General features: G+C 46.1%; 1 protein-coding gene across 1 annotated transcript in view; it reads right to left on the bottom strand.

Annotated features, from left to right (window-relative positions):
• Sdk1 (sidekick cell adhesion molecule 1) overlaps positions 1-19,402 on the bottom strand; it is an 881,670-nt gene that overhangs the window by 221,140 nt on the left and 641,128 nt on the right. The window contains exons 6-8 of the mRNA XM_047533731.1: positions 10,314-10,425; positions 8,981-9,171; positions 1,449-1,532 (exon numbers count right to left, since the gene is read on the bottom strand). Coding sequence (XP_047389687.1) covers positions 1,449-1,532; positions 8,981-9,171; positions 10,314-10,425 — 387 coding nt within the window. The remainder of the gene's footprint in view (positions 1-1,448; positions 1,533-8,980; positions 9,172-10,313; positions 10,426-19,402) is intronic.

Here is a 19,402-nt window from a genome sequence, read left to right as displayed (position 1 = left end):
GGAGCTAGGATATTTCTATTTTGGGGCAATTTAACTTGATAAACAGAAGTCGTATCCCCTGCTGCAGCGCATGCTCTCATCTCTGAGATGTAAGCACTCTAAATATTTTATAGCTTCGCCTTCACAGAGTTGTTCTCAAGAAGCTGGCGTTTGTAGGAGAACAATGCAGCCACAGTGAGGAAAATATTTCCATTTAAAATTCATATCGCTCTTCTCTCGCCCTTTCTGCCCTCCCTGTGGCTGTGTTAATAGAGCCAGAGCCCAAGAGAAGAGGAACTGAGAGACCTGTTCAGCAGCCATTGAGAACTGTCCAGGAGCAGCTGCTGCACACAGCACAGGACGGACTGCTCTCTGCCTTCACGGTCACCCCTGATCAGAGCCACACGGCACTTATCTTCAGAAATGCAGAATGGCATGCACCCGCTTGTACCCACAGGTGAAAGGTATCTGCTCCAAGCCCAGGAGCCAGGTGTCCTGGTGGGAGCATGCACTTCCGTAGCTGATGGAGCAGGGATGGAGCATTTCCAGTACCGTGTGTGACTTCAGTATTTAATGAGCATCTCCTACATGCCATGCTTGGGCAATGCTTTTATAAGCAGCATCTCATTTTATCTTCGTGGCACTGAGCATATTACTTGACCTTGCTTTATAAGGCTCAGGTTTCATATGTGCACAGTGAGATAATAAAAATCTCTCTCTCATGGAACCGTTTAGAAAGTTTGCAAGATTGACAGCAACCCTAACCCTCTGAGCTCTTAGGGAGCAGAGGAAAATCCCCCCTCAAGGTGGCCAGGTCTCAACAGGGAAGATCCTTTTAATTTCTTGGCAGTGTCAGAATACAAACACAGGTTTTGTTAATGAAGTTGCCTCTTCAGTCTACCTCCCCAGGGTTTTGTGTGGTCCCCAGGCTGCCTGGCATGGTGGGCAGCAGCAACCAAGGCATGGGGAGGAGGCTGAAGTTAACTGAATAATAAAGGACTGATGGTCCAAAGCTGGGAAAGCAGAAAAATAGGGAAATTTCCAGTGAAAAAAATTTTTAAATGATCTCCCTTCATACTGGATGGATGTGGTTGTGAGTCCCAACCCTCATCGCTGGTGGATGAGGACAAATTTCTTGTGTGTGCTGTGAGTCTTGGAAACCAAGAATTTGAGGGGAGTCCCTGGGGCATGCTATGCTTCCCCTCTGATTGGGATGGAGGGATGAGGTCTTCCTTCTCATTCCCTGGAGTAAATATTAGTGTGTCCATTTTACAGTTGAGGAAGCAAAAGCCCCAAAAAGGTCAAGTACTTTCCCAAGGTCACAGGTCTGGTTACTAAATTCTCCTGCACTCAGCAGTCTGTTCCCAGCTTGGTGGTCACTGTCTCCCTGTAGGGACGCAAACCCTCCAGGACATTGGCATTGTCATTCTTCCACACCGTGGCTCTGTCCAGACGCCAACCACACTCACCCATGGCTCGACATGCAATGTCCACAGTCTCTTCCACTTCAGCTAGAATCCGACTCTCAGGCTCAGCAGTAAAATACGGTGGCTCTTTAAACAAGAAGAAAAAAATCAATAGCCCCTAAGTAAAAGAAGGATATGTCAAAGACCACAATAGCCTCAAATAGTTTGAGTTCCATTTAAAAACTATTTCTAAAAAATGTGTCATTAGTCACCATCGCACACACAAACCCAGGATTCAGTAAGCAGTGGCCAGAGGCAATTTATATTCTAAGGTTTCAGAAAGCAGATTACTACTCAGGGCGAGGGCTACTTTTCAGTTTATGGGCTTGAATCATGGAATATCTTAATTCACATTTTAGAAGGATCATCCCAAGAGGTTCATAAAGGTTTATATTTACAGCACAGTATTTTATAGGCTAGTTTGCTTCAGTATCTACATACCAACTCATGAAGCATGTCAAATAAAGTGTCATTGCAAGGAACCAGCCTGTCCCAGGGAGCACTGTGGCCTATTAACATGTTTCTTAAAGTCTTAGCAGTTCTTTAGCTCCAAAATATAGATTGAATACCTCAATGGAATGCAAAATAATAGCAAATAGAAAGAAAAAATTGGGGGACTCTCATACATCTCTGGCAACAAAGGGAACCCTCGGTCACTGCGTCCCTAGGCTTTGCCCTCGCCTGGGCAACAGAAATAGTGGTTGTATTAAACAATGAATTTCCTCGGAGAGTAAAATGCAATATTTTTCTCAGTTTATTCAGCAGAAATTCAACAGAAGCATGGCCAAATTTGGGAGTATTCAGATGGTAGTGATTTCATTATCGTGATAACAAAAGGCTGGTACATTCACTTTCTGTGTGATAATTAATATCTGGGGACTGTCTCCAGGGTGGCTTGTTCTCATCCTAACTGTGTGGAATGTGGATAATGTAGGTTGGCATGCCTCCTATATTGACTGTATCTTTAGAACAGGGTAGGATGTGGAGGAGGAAACTGAGAAATGAAAACGTAGCATTTCAAAGAAATGATTAAGGAGAAAAAGCTGGAGGTTTCTGAATGGAGGCAAAGTTGGTATCAATTCTGCAATTACCTGGACCGCTCAAGTGGAAACAAATCTGCCTGAATTACCCACTCTGGCTACAGAGATGGCTGCAAATTCACTAGCTGGAAGCCGAATCATCTGTTAGTTTTCGTGTGTAGCAGCCCGGCCTAGAGCAGCACGGCAGATTTAATACCTTCCTTCTCCAAGCTGGTCTTGGGACACACATTCCCCATTTGGTCACGTCTTCTTAATCAATAACAATGATAGCAGCATTATTTATATTCTAACTACACAGCGGCTGCATTGTGTCAAAGCCCTGTGTACAAGTCATGCCCCATATTCATCAGTGGATACTAAAGTCAATATCTTCTGTCACCATCTGATTGAAGGGATGTGAGGCAAGAAGGGAAAAATTAAGTTAAACATTAACATTTGCTTATGATAAATTATAATTTTCATTGCCTTAGTCAAAAGTTTTATTTTTAGATAACTGTAGAGTATGGGACTCATGTAGCTGTATGAAATAATATAGAAAAGTCCCCTGTATCCTTTCCTCTGCTTTCCTCCACATCTTGCAAAACCACAGCACAATATCACAACCAGGATATCAACAGTGATGCAACCAGCCTATTTTATCCAGGTCTCCCCAGTTTTGCTTGTGCTTATGTGTGTATGAGTGTGTGTGTGTGTGTGTATGTGAGAGAGAGAGAGAGAGAGAGAGAGAGAGAGAGAATGTGTGCACACATTTAGTTTCATGCACCATCACCGCAAGTGCAGGTCTATGCATCCATGCCACACTGAGACACAGGATGCTGCCCTTTGATAACCATGACCATCCCATGCTCCTCCTGGCAGCAATGATCTGTTCTCTTGTCATTTCAGGAATGTTATATAGACGGTCATACAGTTTGTCGCTTTTTTCACCCCACAACTTCCTCGAGATTCCTCCCATATGAGCTATGCTTGATAATGCAAATCTGCCACCACCTTCAGGACCACAGCACCTTTCCCCAGGTGCTTATTCTGTAACAAGGACGCCGACTCTTCACTTCTGCCTGCAAGTGTCCCCTATTTGGCTAAAAGCAGGATTAAAGACGTGGCATCTCTGCCTCTATTGTGCATACAACTGCTCCAAACCACGTTGGATTCCAGGAGCGAAAGGTCTGGTGGAGAAGTGTCTCATGATGAGTGAAGCTACTCCACAGGAGCAGCCACTTCCTTGTCCTGGACAAGGCCCGGCCTGACTGAGCCTGAGATCATGATGGACAGACCACACCTGCTCAAGATCACCTGTTTTGGCAGCTCTGAACAGCCTCCAGCTGTGCAAACCCCGACCTTACCCTCATTCCCCTTTCTATAAAACCTCAAAGTTATTGTCAGCCCCTGGAAGACAGAGCTAAGGACCAGGGTCCCCTTGTCTCCCTGCTACACAGATTAAAGTTCCTTGCATGTTTTTCACCACTATCTTTCTGTTTGGTTTTTGAGGTGAGTGGCTGGACCTGCTTATTTGATCTCCAGAGTCAGGCCTCTGGTAACAATTATACCCCTCATTTCTTCCAAGAGTCAGGGAGGCTGGAGCTGGAGACCCAGCTAGGGCTAGAGAAAGGAGTCTACAGAGTAACCCAGTGGTTGAGGCCAGGCTGAGGCCACCCCTCCACAGGTGCCCTCACTTCACCCCAGTCAGTCAACAAGTGAGTGGGCATGGTGCATAGGGCCACCAACAGGTGGGAGCTCCCTGCCCCTGCCCTCCCAAGCACCTCGCAGGGGCCAGGTCTGGAAGGGCAGTCTGCTGGTGCCAGGCAGTCGCAGCATTTCACACCCCACCCCCAGGAAGATGGCATGGTACAGTGCATCAGGCAGGCTGGTTCCTTGTTTCTGGAAGCCTTCAGGTGGTGGAGCCGGCAGAGTGGGCACGGAGCTACCACAAGCCTCGGGCCACACAGTCTACTTCTGCTCTTCATCGTGTTACATCCCCACCGTCCACAGGCTGCAACCTCTTGCTGCTGGATCTTCACACTGCCTGATCTCACCAGTTGCCTGGAAGGATTTTCTCTCCATCACTCGCTACTTGTTCACACACAGTCTGCTAGGAGGAGAAAAAGCGGGGGGAATCCAGGCCTATCAGCCATGGAGGCTATGAGTTAAAGCATGGGGATCGGTTACGGGCTAGTCCTCCAGGCACAGACCTTTGCAACTACTTAATCTTCAAAGGGCAAGAGAGTGAGATGGGTCTTCACAAATCGGCAGTACTCTTTTTAGAACAGGTGTGCTGCCAGCTCACACCAGACTTTTAAAAATCAATCACAAATGCAGTCAATAAAACTGGGGATTGAAATGAACATTTCTATCTCTTTTGAGACAATGAGAAGACATTAAGAAAAGGTTCTCATGCCGAGTGTTAAATCAGAGTTCAGACAAGGCCAGCATGGGCCAGCTGTTCTCCGGGATGGGCTCAGGCCAGTGGCCCCACAATCTAAGACCTGGAGGTGGAGGTTCCTCCCGGGCAGCCCTACCCATGGGCCTCTATCAAATCCCCCACTCTCTGGAATGCCAGGGTGATGGAGCGTGGCTTTGGCCTGACCCAGGCGACCACAGTAGAGGCAGTCAGGCGCACCAAGGATTTGTCATCTTTTTCTGTCCCTGGTTCTGGGTAGTGGTTTCTGTCTGCAATTCAGGGCTTGTCCTGAGCAGGGGTTATCACGAGGCCTGAAGATATTCCCCACACCATCTTCCCTCCAGAGGCCACCTCCGTGAGCAGCAGGTCTCAGCATGTGCCTGCAGCAGTTGTCTGTCACTATCTACACTCAGGAGCTTTTGTCCACTGCAGTGGGCAGCATGGTTCCCAAGGACATCTACATCCAAATCCCTGAGCCTGTGAGTAAGACTTGCAGATGGGATCACGGTTACCAACCTAAAGTCAGTGGATGGGACTGAGTGTGCCTGGTCTAACCACGTGAGTGCTCAAGAGGGGAGAACTTTCTCCACCAGGAAAGAGGAGAGGCAGAAGGGAGGGTAGAGAAATTCCAGGTGGGATGGAGGGAAGGCAGGCAGGCAGGCAGGCAGGAGGCTCTTTTACACTGGGACATGAACATGTAAGAGGTGCTCTGCTTCAGCTCTAGAAGCCCATGCTGTGAAGCTGCAGAAGACTTCTCAAGCGTGATCCTGGCATCAGCCGAGAGGGACTGCAAGTAATGTTATTTTAAGGTATTTGAATTTCTGAATGATTTGTGTACAAACACTCAGAACAGATTTGAGATGTATGAAGATGGCTCTGTGATAGTTCCTCTCACCCTCCCAGTTTCAGAGCATCATGAAAGAGCCGGCGTGCGGGCTGCACACACTCACGCAGGCAGGCAAGGGTGTGAATGGCACTGCTTTGAATGTGACGAGCAGAAAATGCCAACTGTCAGTGTACGGGGAAGATGTGCTCGCTGCAGCCCCCTGGACCTACGATGTTAGAGTTAGGAGGAGGAATCATTTTACTTACTCTAAGAAAGAAACAATCTCCCATGGATGGCGAGACACCTCCTGATCACAGAGACAGTAAACATGAAGTGTGTGATATGAACTGATTAACGGTAACTAGTGCAATGTGACATGTCAGAGTTATGCCAATAGCAACTTGAGCCACCATTTAGTGTTTCTGTGGTGCAGTTACTTCTTTGAATTTTCACAGTCTCATCTGCTTTGTCTCCAAGTTGGGGATGTGGAAACTGAGGTCAACAGAGCCAAGACCCTGTTCAAGACAGTGAAGGGTGCAGTCAGAAGCTGACCCTAGAGACCACACTATCATATCTCATGCTAGGCTCCCCTCCAGCATGTCCCATATGCCACAGGGGCACAGCTGAGAGACATTCAGCAGAGGTGACATCCAGAGGGGTACTGAGGGGCACTTGGACCCCACTGATAAGCGAGGAGTGTCGAGGGCAGGAGGGCAGGTATCCAGCATGCCAGATACTCAGGGTCTGAAGGACATGACCCAAGTCTGCTGTTGGCCTTTCCCACAGCAGGCCCCAGACAACGCTGGATGCCAACAGTGCATGGGGGTGCTGGAGACACCTGGGGGCAGCAGATTAGCTAAAGAGCTTGTTCTTAAGGCAGTTTCTGTCGTGGGACCAGCAAGGTGGGAACTAGCACAAAACACACCTGGAATGGAACACATCCCCTCCTGCAGGCAGTGAGGGAGCTGGGTGCACTGACAGCTCCTCAGATGCCCAAGGGCTGCTCCAAGGTCCAGCACTTCCCACCTGCCACAGTGGGCACAGCTGGTTCCAGTGGCTGGAGGACGCCACCAGGAAGGAGATGGACGTGATGGGAGCAACAGAGCAAAAGTGGTGCCCTGAGGCAGGGGACATTCTGCCCCTGCCCTGGCGTGGTCAGGGAACACAGCAGCCCCATGGAGTGTGTCAGGTAGTATGGCGTGTCACCCTGAAGGTGCAGAGGGGTGGGTCAGAAGAGGGGCCTGCGGAGAGACAGCGGCACAACTGAGGTCCTGAGAGGTGGTGAAGACAGGTACCGGCAGGCCACAGAGCCTGCTGACTGTGGGAAGTGAGCACCAGGCATCTTCCAGCAGCACCAGGCTGCCTGATCAGAGCTCAGGGCTCCTGTTTAAAAACCCCAGAAATTGAGCAATACAGCAGGGAAGTTGACAGGGAAGTAAACAGTGCAACCACTCTGTCTTGTCTCATCAGTGTGAAATAAAAGTAATTGGGAGCCAATTTGTTTCTGCTTTCTTTCATCTACATGTTCACATCAATAGCTCTTTCCCCAGTTGCAGAGTGATGGTCCCGTGAGATTGAACACGTATGCTGAGGACATTCCGTGGTGGCTGGATGTGGAGCAATAATCCCACCAGGTCCTCAGAACCAACAGTGACGCTCTTCAGGGCCTTCCAGTGTGAACCAAACACAAGATCCCTCATCATAGTGAGTTCTTATGATTAAAGGAGCGTTGTGAAGAAGCAAAGTATGTTCATGTGCCTTTAAAAGTCAGAGCACACAGAGACGGTAACTGTAGAACACGAAAAACATTCTGCTTTGGGATTCCGATATAAATGCAAGACCTGAGTTCCTATGATAGATTTAAATATTTTAAAGAGGAATTATGATTGAAACAAACATTCTAGTTTACAGGGAGATAAATTTCCTCTCTTGTTTAAATTACCTTAAAATGTTTTAACACAATATAGTCCTGTCTACAAGAGATTTACACATCACCAATTTTAATTTTGGTTCAATCTATAATGCGCTGTGTTCATATAGCTGTAGATCAACCTTGATGAAAGTCTCTGCAGAGAACGAGACATGGTATTTACATCACAGCTGAGGCACCATGAGGAGCGGAGGCAGGCAGCAGCGGAGCAGTTCAGATTCCCAGTGGAACAGGCAGTGATCTGGGACCCAAGCCTGCTTCTTGGGTAGGCACAGTTTCTTTCAGGGGGGCTGACCGGTTTGCCCTGCACTGTACTCAGCAGAGTCACACTGAGGGCACAAAGCCATTGTCTAATTTCTACAGGAGTGTGTCAGTGCTCAAGGCACCCACCTTTTATACCTCTTGCTAATTTCACAGGGAGCTATAAGCTTTTGGGTTTTCCTGTTTTGCAACTGAAGGTTCAAGATGCATTATTGGAAGAGCTACTGATTTCCGAAGGCTTTCTTCCTATCTTGCCTCTCCTGTACTCAATTCCTCTTACTCATAGGAGGAAGAGATGGAGCAGAGATGCTCCTGCCTGGATCTCAGATGCTCTGATCAGGAGTGGCTGCCACCAAGGAGGATGGGTACCAGGACAGTAATCACAGTCACTTAAGAAAAGCAAATATAGGACTGACTAGAGCTGGAAGAGTGAAAGAAATGAAGGCACTCGCCTCACAATTTAATGTCATCTTTTCATAATCTGACTATAAATTTAAGATTTTCTCAGCCTGTACAAAGGACACTTTCTAACCACTTTAACTTCTAGCATTTAGAGCTAGGCAACTCAGGCACTTAATCTGATTTCCCATTCTCCTTGGTACTAGGTCGACACCCCATTTTTTAGGAAGCATCTCTGCTCCTACCTTCTAATTTAACCAAAGGCAGCAGCCAATAGTTTAACTTTCTTCTGAGTCAAAAACTAACAGTAATAGAATGCCTTCTGAACATCTTCATAGTAGCCCGGAAGCACTGTGGAGAAGCAGTGGGCAGAAATGCCAGACGAGGCAGGCGATTTCCATGAGGAGGACTTCGCCCTCCATTCCCAAGCTTTATGATTAGACACACTCAGAGGACATTTCCTGGAAGTATCAGGCACATCCACACTTTGGATTTAATAGATTCATCTTCTTGGAAAAGAAGAACAGGATGAATTTGGAAGATGAATGCAACCTCACCTCCATTTTCTGGGCTTAAAATAAAGTCCATGAAATACAGGGATGCTCTTTCATCTGCAGGGAAGTGTCAGTGTGGGTGCTATCTGAGGGTGCTGACAGGGCCACTTATTGATTTGAGCCTTACCTATGATGGAAAGAAAGGCTTTCGCCCTGGCTGGTTCAAAAGCACTGCCCTGCAGCATCGCCTCGCAGACATAGAGCCCCGTGTCGGCCGAGGTGGGGTTGCTGATGGTGAGGCGCCTCCCGAAGCTGTGGAGCCCACTGGTGAGTCTCACTCCGTTTCTCTTCCAGTGCACGCTCAGCTCTTCCACAGGCCTGCAAGGGCATCGGTGACAATGATTGTGAATCATGTAGATAGCAATAATAATAATTTCAGGCATTCAGCACGAGCCTGACAAAGCTAATTCTACCAGGAACCATGGCGGGTTGAACAATGGACATTTAAAAATCAATCCAGATACAGCTCTACTCCCTTACGGCACGCATCGACGATACATTCTGCTCAAGGGCTATTGAGCAAGGATAGCTAATTGCAGCAGCAATGGACCATAAGTGCTAATGATCCCATTTGCTCAGGAAAAGAATGTTTAAAATAAATACTACTAGGGGACACTATAGCTACACGGGAGGTGTGACCACCCGAACTCCATTCTGGAGTGACCATGATCCAAGCAGAGAACACCTAGGATTAAGTAGGGGACAGAAATGAATTTTTCTTTGAAACCAAGGGGCTTTGCTCTTCTTTCTCCAGCTAGCATTGTAGAAGAGGCCTACACCATCACCCATAGCTAAAATGAAAAGCAGCATTTATTGCAGGAGGTTTGGGGAAAAGTAGGGCATTGGTTCTCAGTCCTCCCATACATGGTGTGCAGAGCCCAGGTGATAGGCAGCCTGCCTCTGCGGAAAGTGGAGGGCATGTGCCCCTCCTCCCATCATGGTCTCGCTCAGGGAGTATTTATTAATACAGGTTCAGTATCCCTTATCTGAAATACTGAGGACCAGAAGTGTTTTTGTATTTCACTTTTTGTGTGTGGATTTTAGATTATTTGCACATACATAATGAGGTATCTTGGGGATGGAAACCAAACCTAACCACAAAATTAGTTGATGTTTCTTCTATACCTTATACACATAGCCTGAAGAGAATTCCATACAATATTTTTGAGGCACCTGTGTATTTTTAATATATTTTTTAAGTTGTATATGGACACAATGCCTGTATTTTATTTAATTTTTTTATGTGGTGCTGAGGATTGAACCCAGTGCCTCACACATACTAGGCAAGCGCTCTATCACTGAGCTAAACTCCAGTCCTAGCTCCTGTGTTTTGACTGTGATGCAACACATGAAGCCAGACGTAGAATTTTCCACTTAGTCAATACTCAAAAGCTTCAGATTTTGGATTTTTGGATGAGAGATGCTTAAACTGTGTGTCCGTGTCCACAGCACACCCATACCTGGCATTGGCTATGCACTCCAGGGTTGTCTCACTGGATCCTGCCACCACACTCCTGTTGCCTGGGGCAACCACAATGACAGGGGCCACAGCTTCAGGTGTGCCAATGTCTCCTGCAGCAGAGAAAGTAAAACGTCCATGGAACTCCTCTCTGAATGGAAAGGGGATGACTAGGACATGGCAGATGAAGGATCTTGTCAGACATACTCAGAGGAAATCCGGAAGTTCAGGACCTACCTGTGGGACCACAAGCACCAGGTCTATACACATCCAGCCTCTGTTGGAAGCCCGGAAGTAACTAGGAGTCTGGTGCACCTGAGGGTGTCATGCTGTGCTCCATGCACGGGGCTGCTATGGGACTTTCAACTACTCAGCATTTTGCAAAATGCTTGCTGGCTGTATTTTATTTTTTTCATTGATTTAAGACTTTGCCCATTGAGTTACCTATATACCCACTATTTTCAAATTCAGTCAATTGCACAAATACGCCATGTGTCAGGCACTCCGCTAGGCACAGAGGTCAATAGAAAGCAGCCGAATGTGACTCCCTGAGCAAACACATTCAATTAACAGTGTTCAGCTCCTTCGCTGGAGTTTCAATCCCTTTTTCTTTTCTGCAAAGTAAATATCCTGAATCCATCTCAGTTTTGTAAGTATCAAACTATAAATAATTTAGCTCATACTTTGGTGACAAGGGAGAAAAAACTGGGATGCATTTCTGCCACTTTTCTCTAAAACACATTTAGCATCAAAATTAAACTACCCACAGCACACTTTACTACTGTTTATTTAGGGAAAATGAAGATCAAACAACATTTATAGAGCAGGAATTTCAATAAAGGGTGGAGATGTAAGAGACTGGAAATAAAAACAAATTTAAACGACTGCAAATGCAAAATGCCTCCTCTAGCACTTCGTGCTAAAGAGCCCACCATCTCCAGCAGCAGAGGGAACTCTGGCAAGGAAAGGTTGTGACCACCAGGTTGGTGGTGGGTGCTCAGCCATCCAGAGGGAACAGGGAAGAGGGAGGACCTCCTGCAGCAAGGGGTTCCCACAACTCAGTGACTGGCATTCACTACCTAAGCAGGATGTGATTTTTCTGTTAAAGGCGCATATGAAATTTAAAAGGAGGAGGGAGAGGAGGAGGATGGGAAGGAGAAGGGGGAGGAAAAGGGAGAGAGGGAGAAGTAGAAGGAGAGGGAGGGGGAGTGGGAGTGGGAGGGCAAGGAGGGGAGGAGAAAAGCTTGTGGCAGCAGTCAGCAAACAAATTTTCTTAAACCTACTCATTGATTACACGATGGGAGACCAATTCTTAGGGATTTGTAGTCTGACGGAGCCAGGGGTGGCCCTGGGCTTTCCCAAACTCTGGGCCTCTGACACCCCGCCCCCCATGGCTCCCCTGGGAACCTGCCTGGTTACCTTCTCCCTTTAGAAACTTCACAGATTGTGGGACTGGGTGCAGATTTCCGAGAGAATGCTGGAGTACACACATGCTAAGGCCAGAGCATAAACTGAATGCCAAACTGAGGAACAACGCCTCCTCATCAACTGTGAAAGTCACAGATAAGAAGGAAACACCCGAGGAGCTAATATTTGCAAATAGTTATGAGAAGTGAAGGGCAGCAGCAGAGAAAGCTGAAAGGTCACTGAGAGAGATGCTAACTTGGCATTAATCTTGGTGCAGCCACGGTGGCAGAGAGGAAGCCCATGCTTAGCACTCGTCACTGCCTGGGGAGGATGGTCCCGACCACTGGTTCCTCTCCTGCTCAGACCAGAGATCAAGCATTGGACAGGGATGTCCAGAGGGTGAGCTCAAAACCCTTTCGGGACAGGCACCGTAGAGGTGGTGCCACACAGAGAGAAGGATGAAGCCAGCCGTCCTTGGTGCGGGTCCTACTGTAACTCTTATCAGTCACTTAAAGCACACAGATGCACTTCTGCAGCACACCGTCACCAGACAGAGGCACAGGGTGAACTGAGTGACTTCTCCATTCAGTTTGTAGATGTCAGTCTGCCTCTCAGCCAGCCCTCGAACCCCAACTCCTGGGTTCCTTCTAAGGATGCATGTACCCCAAAGGATACTGGTGGGAGAAGCAGAAGGTGCAAGAGATGCAGAAGAAGGGGGGCTGGGGCTGGCTCAGTGGCAAGGCGCTTGCCTAGCAACAGGGCCTTAGAGGAATTGCCAGGTACCCACAAGGTCACAGCAAGGTGCAGTGGCTCTGCGGGCACCACTGCACCAAGATGGAAGCAAGGGTGGCCCAATGCAAAGTTGTGCATTTTTTATGGCAACTCCTAACACTGCAGAAAAAATTTCCATAGCTTATGAATCCATGCATCCTGATTAGCAAGAACAGTGTGCATTATAGTATACGATTCTGGTATATGTTTTTTTTTTATAAAGTTGTTTTAAAATTTCGATTGCCAGAACCAAAAAAAAATTTCTTTTTAAATTAAGAATAAATTTTAGGGGCTGGGGAGATGGCTCAGTCAGTAGAGTGCTTGCCTTGTAAGCACAAGGCCCTGGGTTCGATCCCCAGCACCCCCCCCCCAAAAAAAAGAAAGAAAAGAATAAATTTTAAAGTCATATGTACACATGGATTAAAAAGATCAGTAGACTAAAATAAAATGGAACAATCTCTCATCCCGTCCAAAATCAATCTCTTCCAAATCTTTTCATGCTTTAGTTTAGTTTAAATTTAATGTATCTATGGCTATTTTTTGATTCAGCAATTTTAGGCATTGTTTACTGACCATCTGCTGTGATGGATAAGCTTTGTGCCTACACCACTTCAAGCATCCTCTCAAATAGGACTTTTGTTTCTTCTGTTATTTACCTTTGGAATTATACATATCTCCTAAAATGCATATATGCATGTGTCCACACTTATATTACACACACATACACATCTTTTAGAAAAGGAAGGTGATTAGAAATCCCAGGAAAACTAAGGTCCCTATAAGAAAGAAACAATCTTTGAATATTACCTCACTGTGCAGTGGTTAGTCTTTACCTAGTACATATAATATCAATACTGTATATTTATTTCAATGTAGTTAATATTTATTCTCTTATTAATAATCTATAGTCAAAGTTGAAGATGTAATTATGATTTTGAAATAGAATATAAATGTTATTAACCCTGATGTTGTAAAAGTAAAACTAAGGAAGACAGAAAAAGCAACACGGAAGAGCAGAAGAGAATTGAAGGGAAGGTGGTTTCCATTACACACAGGGAGTAAGAAGTTACTGTTTCCAGGAGCCCAGGAAATAGAGGGGGTTTGTGCACATATACCCATACATACACATTACTTTTGTAACTTTAAAGTACAGTTTCTTGCCCTCTGTATTTAGCCCCCCACCTCTTTCTCTGCATACAGTTAGAAAGGTGAATAACGGAAGAACTAAAAATAACATTTTAACTATGTTGAAATGCCCTGTGAAGTGGTATGAGCTGAAACTACCATAACAGCAGTCAATAGATAATGTCTAAAATGCGACACTGAGAAATAGCAATAGATACATAAACTTAAAACATGGAATTAAATGCTCAAATAGAGTTAAATTGAGCAGGAAATGCCTTGGTTTGACAGTGGGGAACTGCTGCATGTCACCTTAAGCCTTTTGTACTGTCCTCTTCACTCCATGTGCAAGCCCTCCACTGTGTTTCCTTTACATCAGAGTGACCTGGTCCTGTCAGTGTGAACCTGTCATCCTGAGACTGCTCCTCACTACTTTCTTGGCAATAGTCATCGTTCCCTGGAGCTCACGTTCTCCTTTTGGCTTTTGTCCTCATTTTTCTGGAGTATCTTCAAGATATTCCTAAGTAAAGTATGGTTGGAAAAGGTAAGCCTGCAAAGTCCTTGAATGACTGAAAGTGGCTTTATTCTCTTTCCACACATGATTGTTTGCCTGGGTGTACTCCAAATACAAAAAGTGATTGCCTTAGAATTTCAAAGGCATGTCCCACTGTTTTCTAGTGTCCAGTATTAAAGAGGTAAAGTTCGATTTAAGTTCAGTTCTCGTTATTTGTAAGTGATCTTTCTGTGTGTTTTTATTTCTCTCCTACAACTTTTGGGATATGTTCTGTGTATTTAATATTTTTATAACCTTTTTGTTATGCTGTGCAAGGTACTTGATAGGTCCTTTTGTTTTGAAGACACACATCCTTTTGCATTAGTTCTAACATTATTTTCTCCCTTGTTTTCTGTTTCTAGAACTCTTACTGGTTGGATTTTAGGCCTTTTGATTGATTCAAAATGTTCCTTTTTCTAATTTTTGCTTCTTTTTCTAATTTTGGAAAGAGCTGCAATTTTACCTTCCAATTGTTCTTTTGAATTTTTATTTCAGCAACCATATTGTAATTGTCAAGTATGGTTTCCCCTCATGATTGTTTGGGTTTCATAGCATCCTGTTCTTGTTTTATGAAATACATTTCCAAATCATATCTTTCACAGTAGGGTCTTTCTTTGAATGATCCATAAATGAACTTTCATACTTAAAAATTTTAAGAAGCTAATAGAAATATGAACATTTGGCTTGTCACTGACAACTGCCATCAGGTAGGATATTGACTATTATTCTGAAGACCCCTAAATCTTAGAGTATAGAGGTCTTTTCTCTGGAACCATTCATTCTCAGTCAAGAGAATCCTTAACTACCTGTCTGCCTGTCTGTCCACTTGTCTAGTTATTTTAGTTGTTGAGTATTCTCAACAATATTGAGTAACAGGAATAGGAAACAGGCTGCCCCATATGTAAATTATTAGCCAAGCTCTTACTTCTAGCTCTTGTCATAATCAACCTTTCCATGACCAAGTCTGTTCCAGGTGTCCCCACACTGAAATATCCCCAAGTGGTCAGGATTCCTTCCTCTGAGATCTGCTTTCCAGTTATTTGTCTTCATCCCTCACTCCGTGATAGCTACTCTTAACCTTTCTTGTTATCCTTAAGGACCTCACTCTGTTCCTTTACTGTTTTTAGTGAGTGTTTACTTCTTTTTTAAGCAAGAAGATGTAAATACATGAACTTGCTGGCTTTTCTACAAGAATATTTTCCACATTTAATTTTTAGAAGAAAGATTCAAAGATGACTATCTAGACATTTCTAAAAGAATAAAACAACCTCTTTACTTCTGTTAGCCCCACAGTATCTAAGATTTAGCAAAACACTTAACAAATGCTTAATGATTGATTGTTTCATAAATATTTGACATATATGAGCTGCCACCAACCTCTACTCCACATCTCACCTTCAGTGTTCTACATTAGCAAATAGTTTTGAAAATGCCATGTGCCAATTATGTTAGTCAGCTTTGTATCCCTGTGACCAAAACACCTGACAAGGACAACTTATAGGAGGGAAAGTTTGAGTTCACAGTTTCAGAGGTTTGGTCCATGGTTGGCTGACTCCACTGCTCTGGGCCTAAGACTACGTAGAAGATCATAGCGGAAGAGCACGGTGGAGGAGCACTGCTTACCTCATGGCAGATGGGAATGTGAGAGAGAAAGGGGAAGGGGCCACAGGGAAGCTGTGCCCTTCCAGGGCATGCCCCAGTGACCCACCTCCTCAGGCATGCCCCAGTGACCCACCTCCTCCAGGCATGCCCTAGTGCCCACCTCCTCCAGGCATGCCCCAGTGACCCACCTCCTCCAGGCATGCCCCAGTGACCCACCTCCTCAGGCATGCCTTAGTGACCCACCTCCTCAAGCATGCCCCAGCAACCCACCTCCTCAGGCATGCCTTAGTGACCCACCTCCTCCAGTCATGCCCCAGCGACCCACCTCCTCCAGTCATGCCCACCTGCCTACAGTTATTACCTTGTCAGTCCATTCCAACTAAGATGGACTGATTAGGTCATAATCTTTGCAATTCAATCATTTCACTTCTGAACATTCCTGCATTAACCCAGGTGCTTTCTTTTCTGGTCACACCTAATATTCAAACAATAACATCAGTGTATGAAGACTTATTTCCCAGAGGAATGTAAACAAAAATGGAAGGAGAGAATTTGTTTTACCAACCTCTCAGAGAGTCATAAAACATTTTTGCTAACTGATTACAAATGCTGCCCAATTCAACAGCACAGTAAGTTGGTTATTATCCCCCCTGCATAGATGGGAAAATTGAGGCCCAAGTCATAAGGTTTCAAGGGTAGAATAAGGCTTAAATCAATAAATGTCTTTATCCATAATCTTTTTTTTTTTTTTTTTAAATGATGCTGAGTCCTTCTAATAAAGACTTCAGTTATCTTCAGGTAACCAAACATGAAATTAACTAGGCTGCTCCTTCCCCCACACATTTCCTTAGTTGAGGTTTTCCAGTAGCTTTCCCAACTGAGCACCTTCAGGATGGCCTAGGCTGGAGGTGAAGTGGCTGAATCAAGAGAAGTCCTGCAGAAGCCGGCATCAGATGGACACTAGGCAGTGTCACAAGCAGAAAGACAGACACAGGAGGTGAAGCCTCTTTGTAGTGTGGGAATAAACCCAGGGGAGTAGACCCTGGTCTCAGGCAGCATCCCCCACATGACTCTCTGCTCCCTGAAAAGGCCAGTGTGGGAGAGGCCATGCAGCTTGCATCTGATTATAAAGGACATCTAAGAATAGGAAGTTTCTCAAACAGAGAATAAAAAAGAAAAAAAAAAAAAAAAAAAAAACAGTCTTAAATTAACCTGAACTGCTAAGCTGTGGAATTACTGCAAATAAAGGGAATGAATGCAAAACACTGCAGGCAGGCAGAGAGCTGGAGGTGGGACAATAAGCATATGGCTGACAGCCAGTCATGGAGGCTCAGTATTAGGAACAAGAAGAGTAGTAGGGCTGATGAACTCAGACCTTGAAGGTGGCAGTGAACTCAGACTTTGAAGGCATCAGGGAAAGAAAACCAGCCATGGGATTCTCTGGGCACAGTGCATCCCAGGCAGGGGTGACAGCCAATGTAGGACCAGGAGGCAGGAATGGGCTTGCTGTGCTGGGGGCATGGCCAGTGAGGCTGGACCAGAGCAGGGGAAGGGGCAGTGGATGACAGGAGGGATCTGCTCAGGCAGGGCCCTGGAGACCATCGCTGAGGTTTATTCTCAGTGAGGAGGGGAAGTCACTGGATTTGGGACAGAGTAGGGATGTGACCTGAAGAGCAGAATTCTAGAGACTATAGGGAAGTTAATTCTAGTGGCAAAGGTGGTCAAGGAGGCCATCCAGGTGGCCACAGGTGCCTGTGCCTGACACAGGGACATCTGGGCTGGGGAAGGGTGGGTCCTGGTGGCATCTAAGTTTCTGATACTTTCAAAGGCAGAGTCACATCATTTGCTTGATGGACCAGCCCTGGGGATAATTGAGGAACTGGAGCCAGAAGAGAAAAAGTTGGCATTTATGAGGTGGAAAGTCTGGGAGAGGGGAGGAAAGTGGCCAGGTTGAGGGTAAGTCAGGGATTGGAATTCAGAGGTGTCATACACAAGATGCCCGTTACCCATGGGGTCAGCAGCACCCTGGGCCCCTCCTCGCCTCCCCTTGCCTCTCTTGGTCCTCCCATCTTGTGCGTACCACACCTCTTAGGGAAGCTGCTACCTCCCCAGGACTGACTGGGGTTTTGATTTGTTGGGACAGTCCCCGGAGAGCTCTTCTGGCTTGAAGGCATTGCAGCCTGGGGTCCAGATGCCCCTGCTCCCCTGTGGGCTCCCTGAGGCATCATGGCCCACATGGTGCCTGGAGTCCCCAGTGGATGGAAGGGGAAGGGCTTACTATGGTAATTTCCAAAGCTCCGCTAGCCTTACCTTTCCCCATGGGACCAGTCTTCCCAGCAGTCTGCACCAGACCCTAAAGGCATGCAGTGTAGACTCCTCACTCCAGGTCCTCTCTAGACTATACTTCGCACTCTGCCTGGTAGGTTCTGGGATTGTGCCAGAGGCCACAAACTAGGTGTGTAACTTGCTCTGGTCACTAACACCCTCCAAGCCACAGCTCTCCTCACTCTTCCTGTGCCCCACTCTTGTTCCCATAACACTGCACATCCTCCCAGGTTCCTATGACTCACTTGAGCATCTCTGTGAGATTAGCCTGTCCTGAGGGCATGCAGTGTGGCCCTGGTGACATGCTCAGCCTGCTGCCAGCCCCTTCTTAACCTGTGCCAGTCAGGACATGTAGCAGGTGATGCTGGTGTGGCCAGGTCCTGGAGGCAGACCTCTGTTCCTGCCCTAACCACCCCCATTCCATGCTTCACCTCCCTTTCAAGGACCCAAAGTTCCCACCACCCCACAGCCAAGAGGCACAGTTCTGAAGAAGAGCATAGAATCCGATGTACCTGGAAATACCACAGTTGCTGACTGCTCAGGTGCAAGGTACTTCTCTGAGCTACTTGATATGGCAGGAATATGAAAAGTGAGGATGTGTATGTTCATCATTTGCACACGTATGTGTTTGTGTATGATGTGTAGATAGCCTGGTTGGGCTCAGAGCAGGAAGCTTGTAGCCAGGGCTCTGAGATCAGACCACTTCCCTGAGACTCTTGTTATGACACCTCATTAAAACACAGTCTTTTCAGAAAGTCTATGCCTAAGAGAAGTGGGGTTTCTCAGCACATCTGAGAAGATCCTCTATTTTGGTTTCCTCCATGAAGCCCACCATTCGGGGTCCTGGTTCAGAGCCAAGTGCTCCTGGTAAACATTTCTCAGGAAGTCTGCAGCAGTCAGCTCGGCAGGTGGAAGCTGGGGGCTGTCACCTCACAATGCCAGGTTTCCCTGTGCCAGACCAGTGGTGATGAGGCCAATGGAGATGCTGAGATGCTGAGTCCTTGCCTCAAGACACCAAACTCATGCATAATCTTGACATTCACAAAAATGAGTGGTCTGTATGTTCTTTTTACATAAAAGAAATGTATTCAGTCAGAGGTGGCTTTGTTACAAGGAAAACTATAGTATGACATCAGCCACCACAAGTGTTCTTTTTTTTTTTTTTTTCAGAACTGGGGATGGAGCCCAGGACCTTGCGTGTGGTAAGCGAGCCTTTACCAGTGAGCTAATCCCCAGTGCCAACCACTACAAATTCTAAGACTAAAAAGAACTTCCTTGTTTCTGCTCTTCATTTCTAAGTCTGTAGGGTT

The sequence above is a fragment of the Sciurus carolinensis genome, chromosome 18 (genome assembly GCF_902686445.1).
Source record: "Sciurus carolinensis chromosome 18, mSciCar1.2, whole genome shotgun sequence".
Lineage (NCBI taxonomy): Eukaryota > Metazoa > Chordata > Mammalia > Rodentia > Sciuridae > Sciurus > Sciurus carolinensis.
Note: the sequence above shows the minus strand (reverse complement) of the source record. Positions and strands in the feature narration are given on the sequence as shown.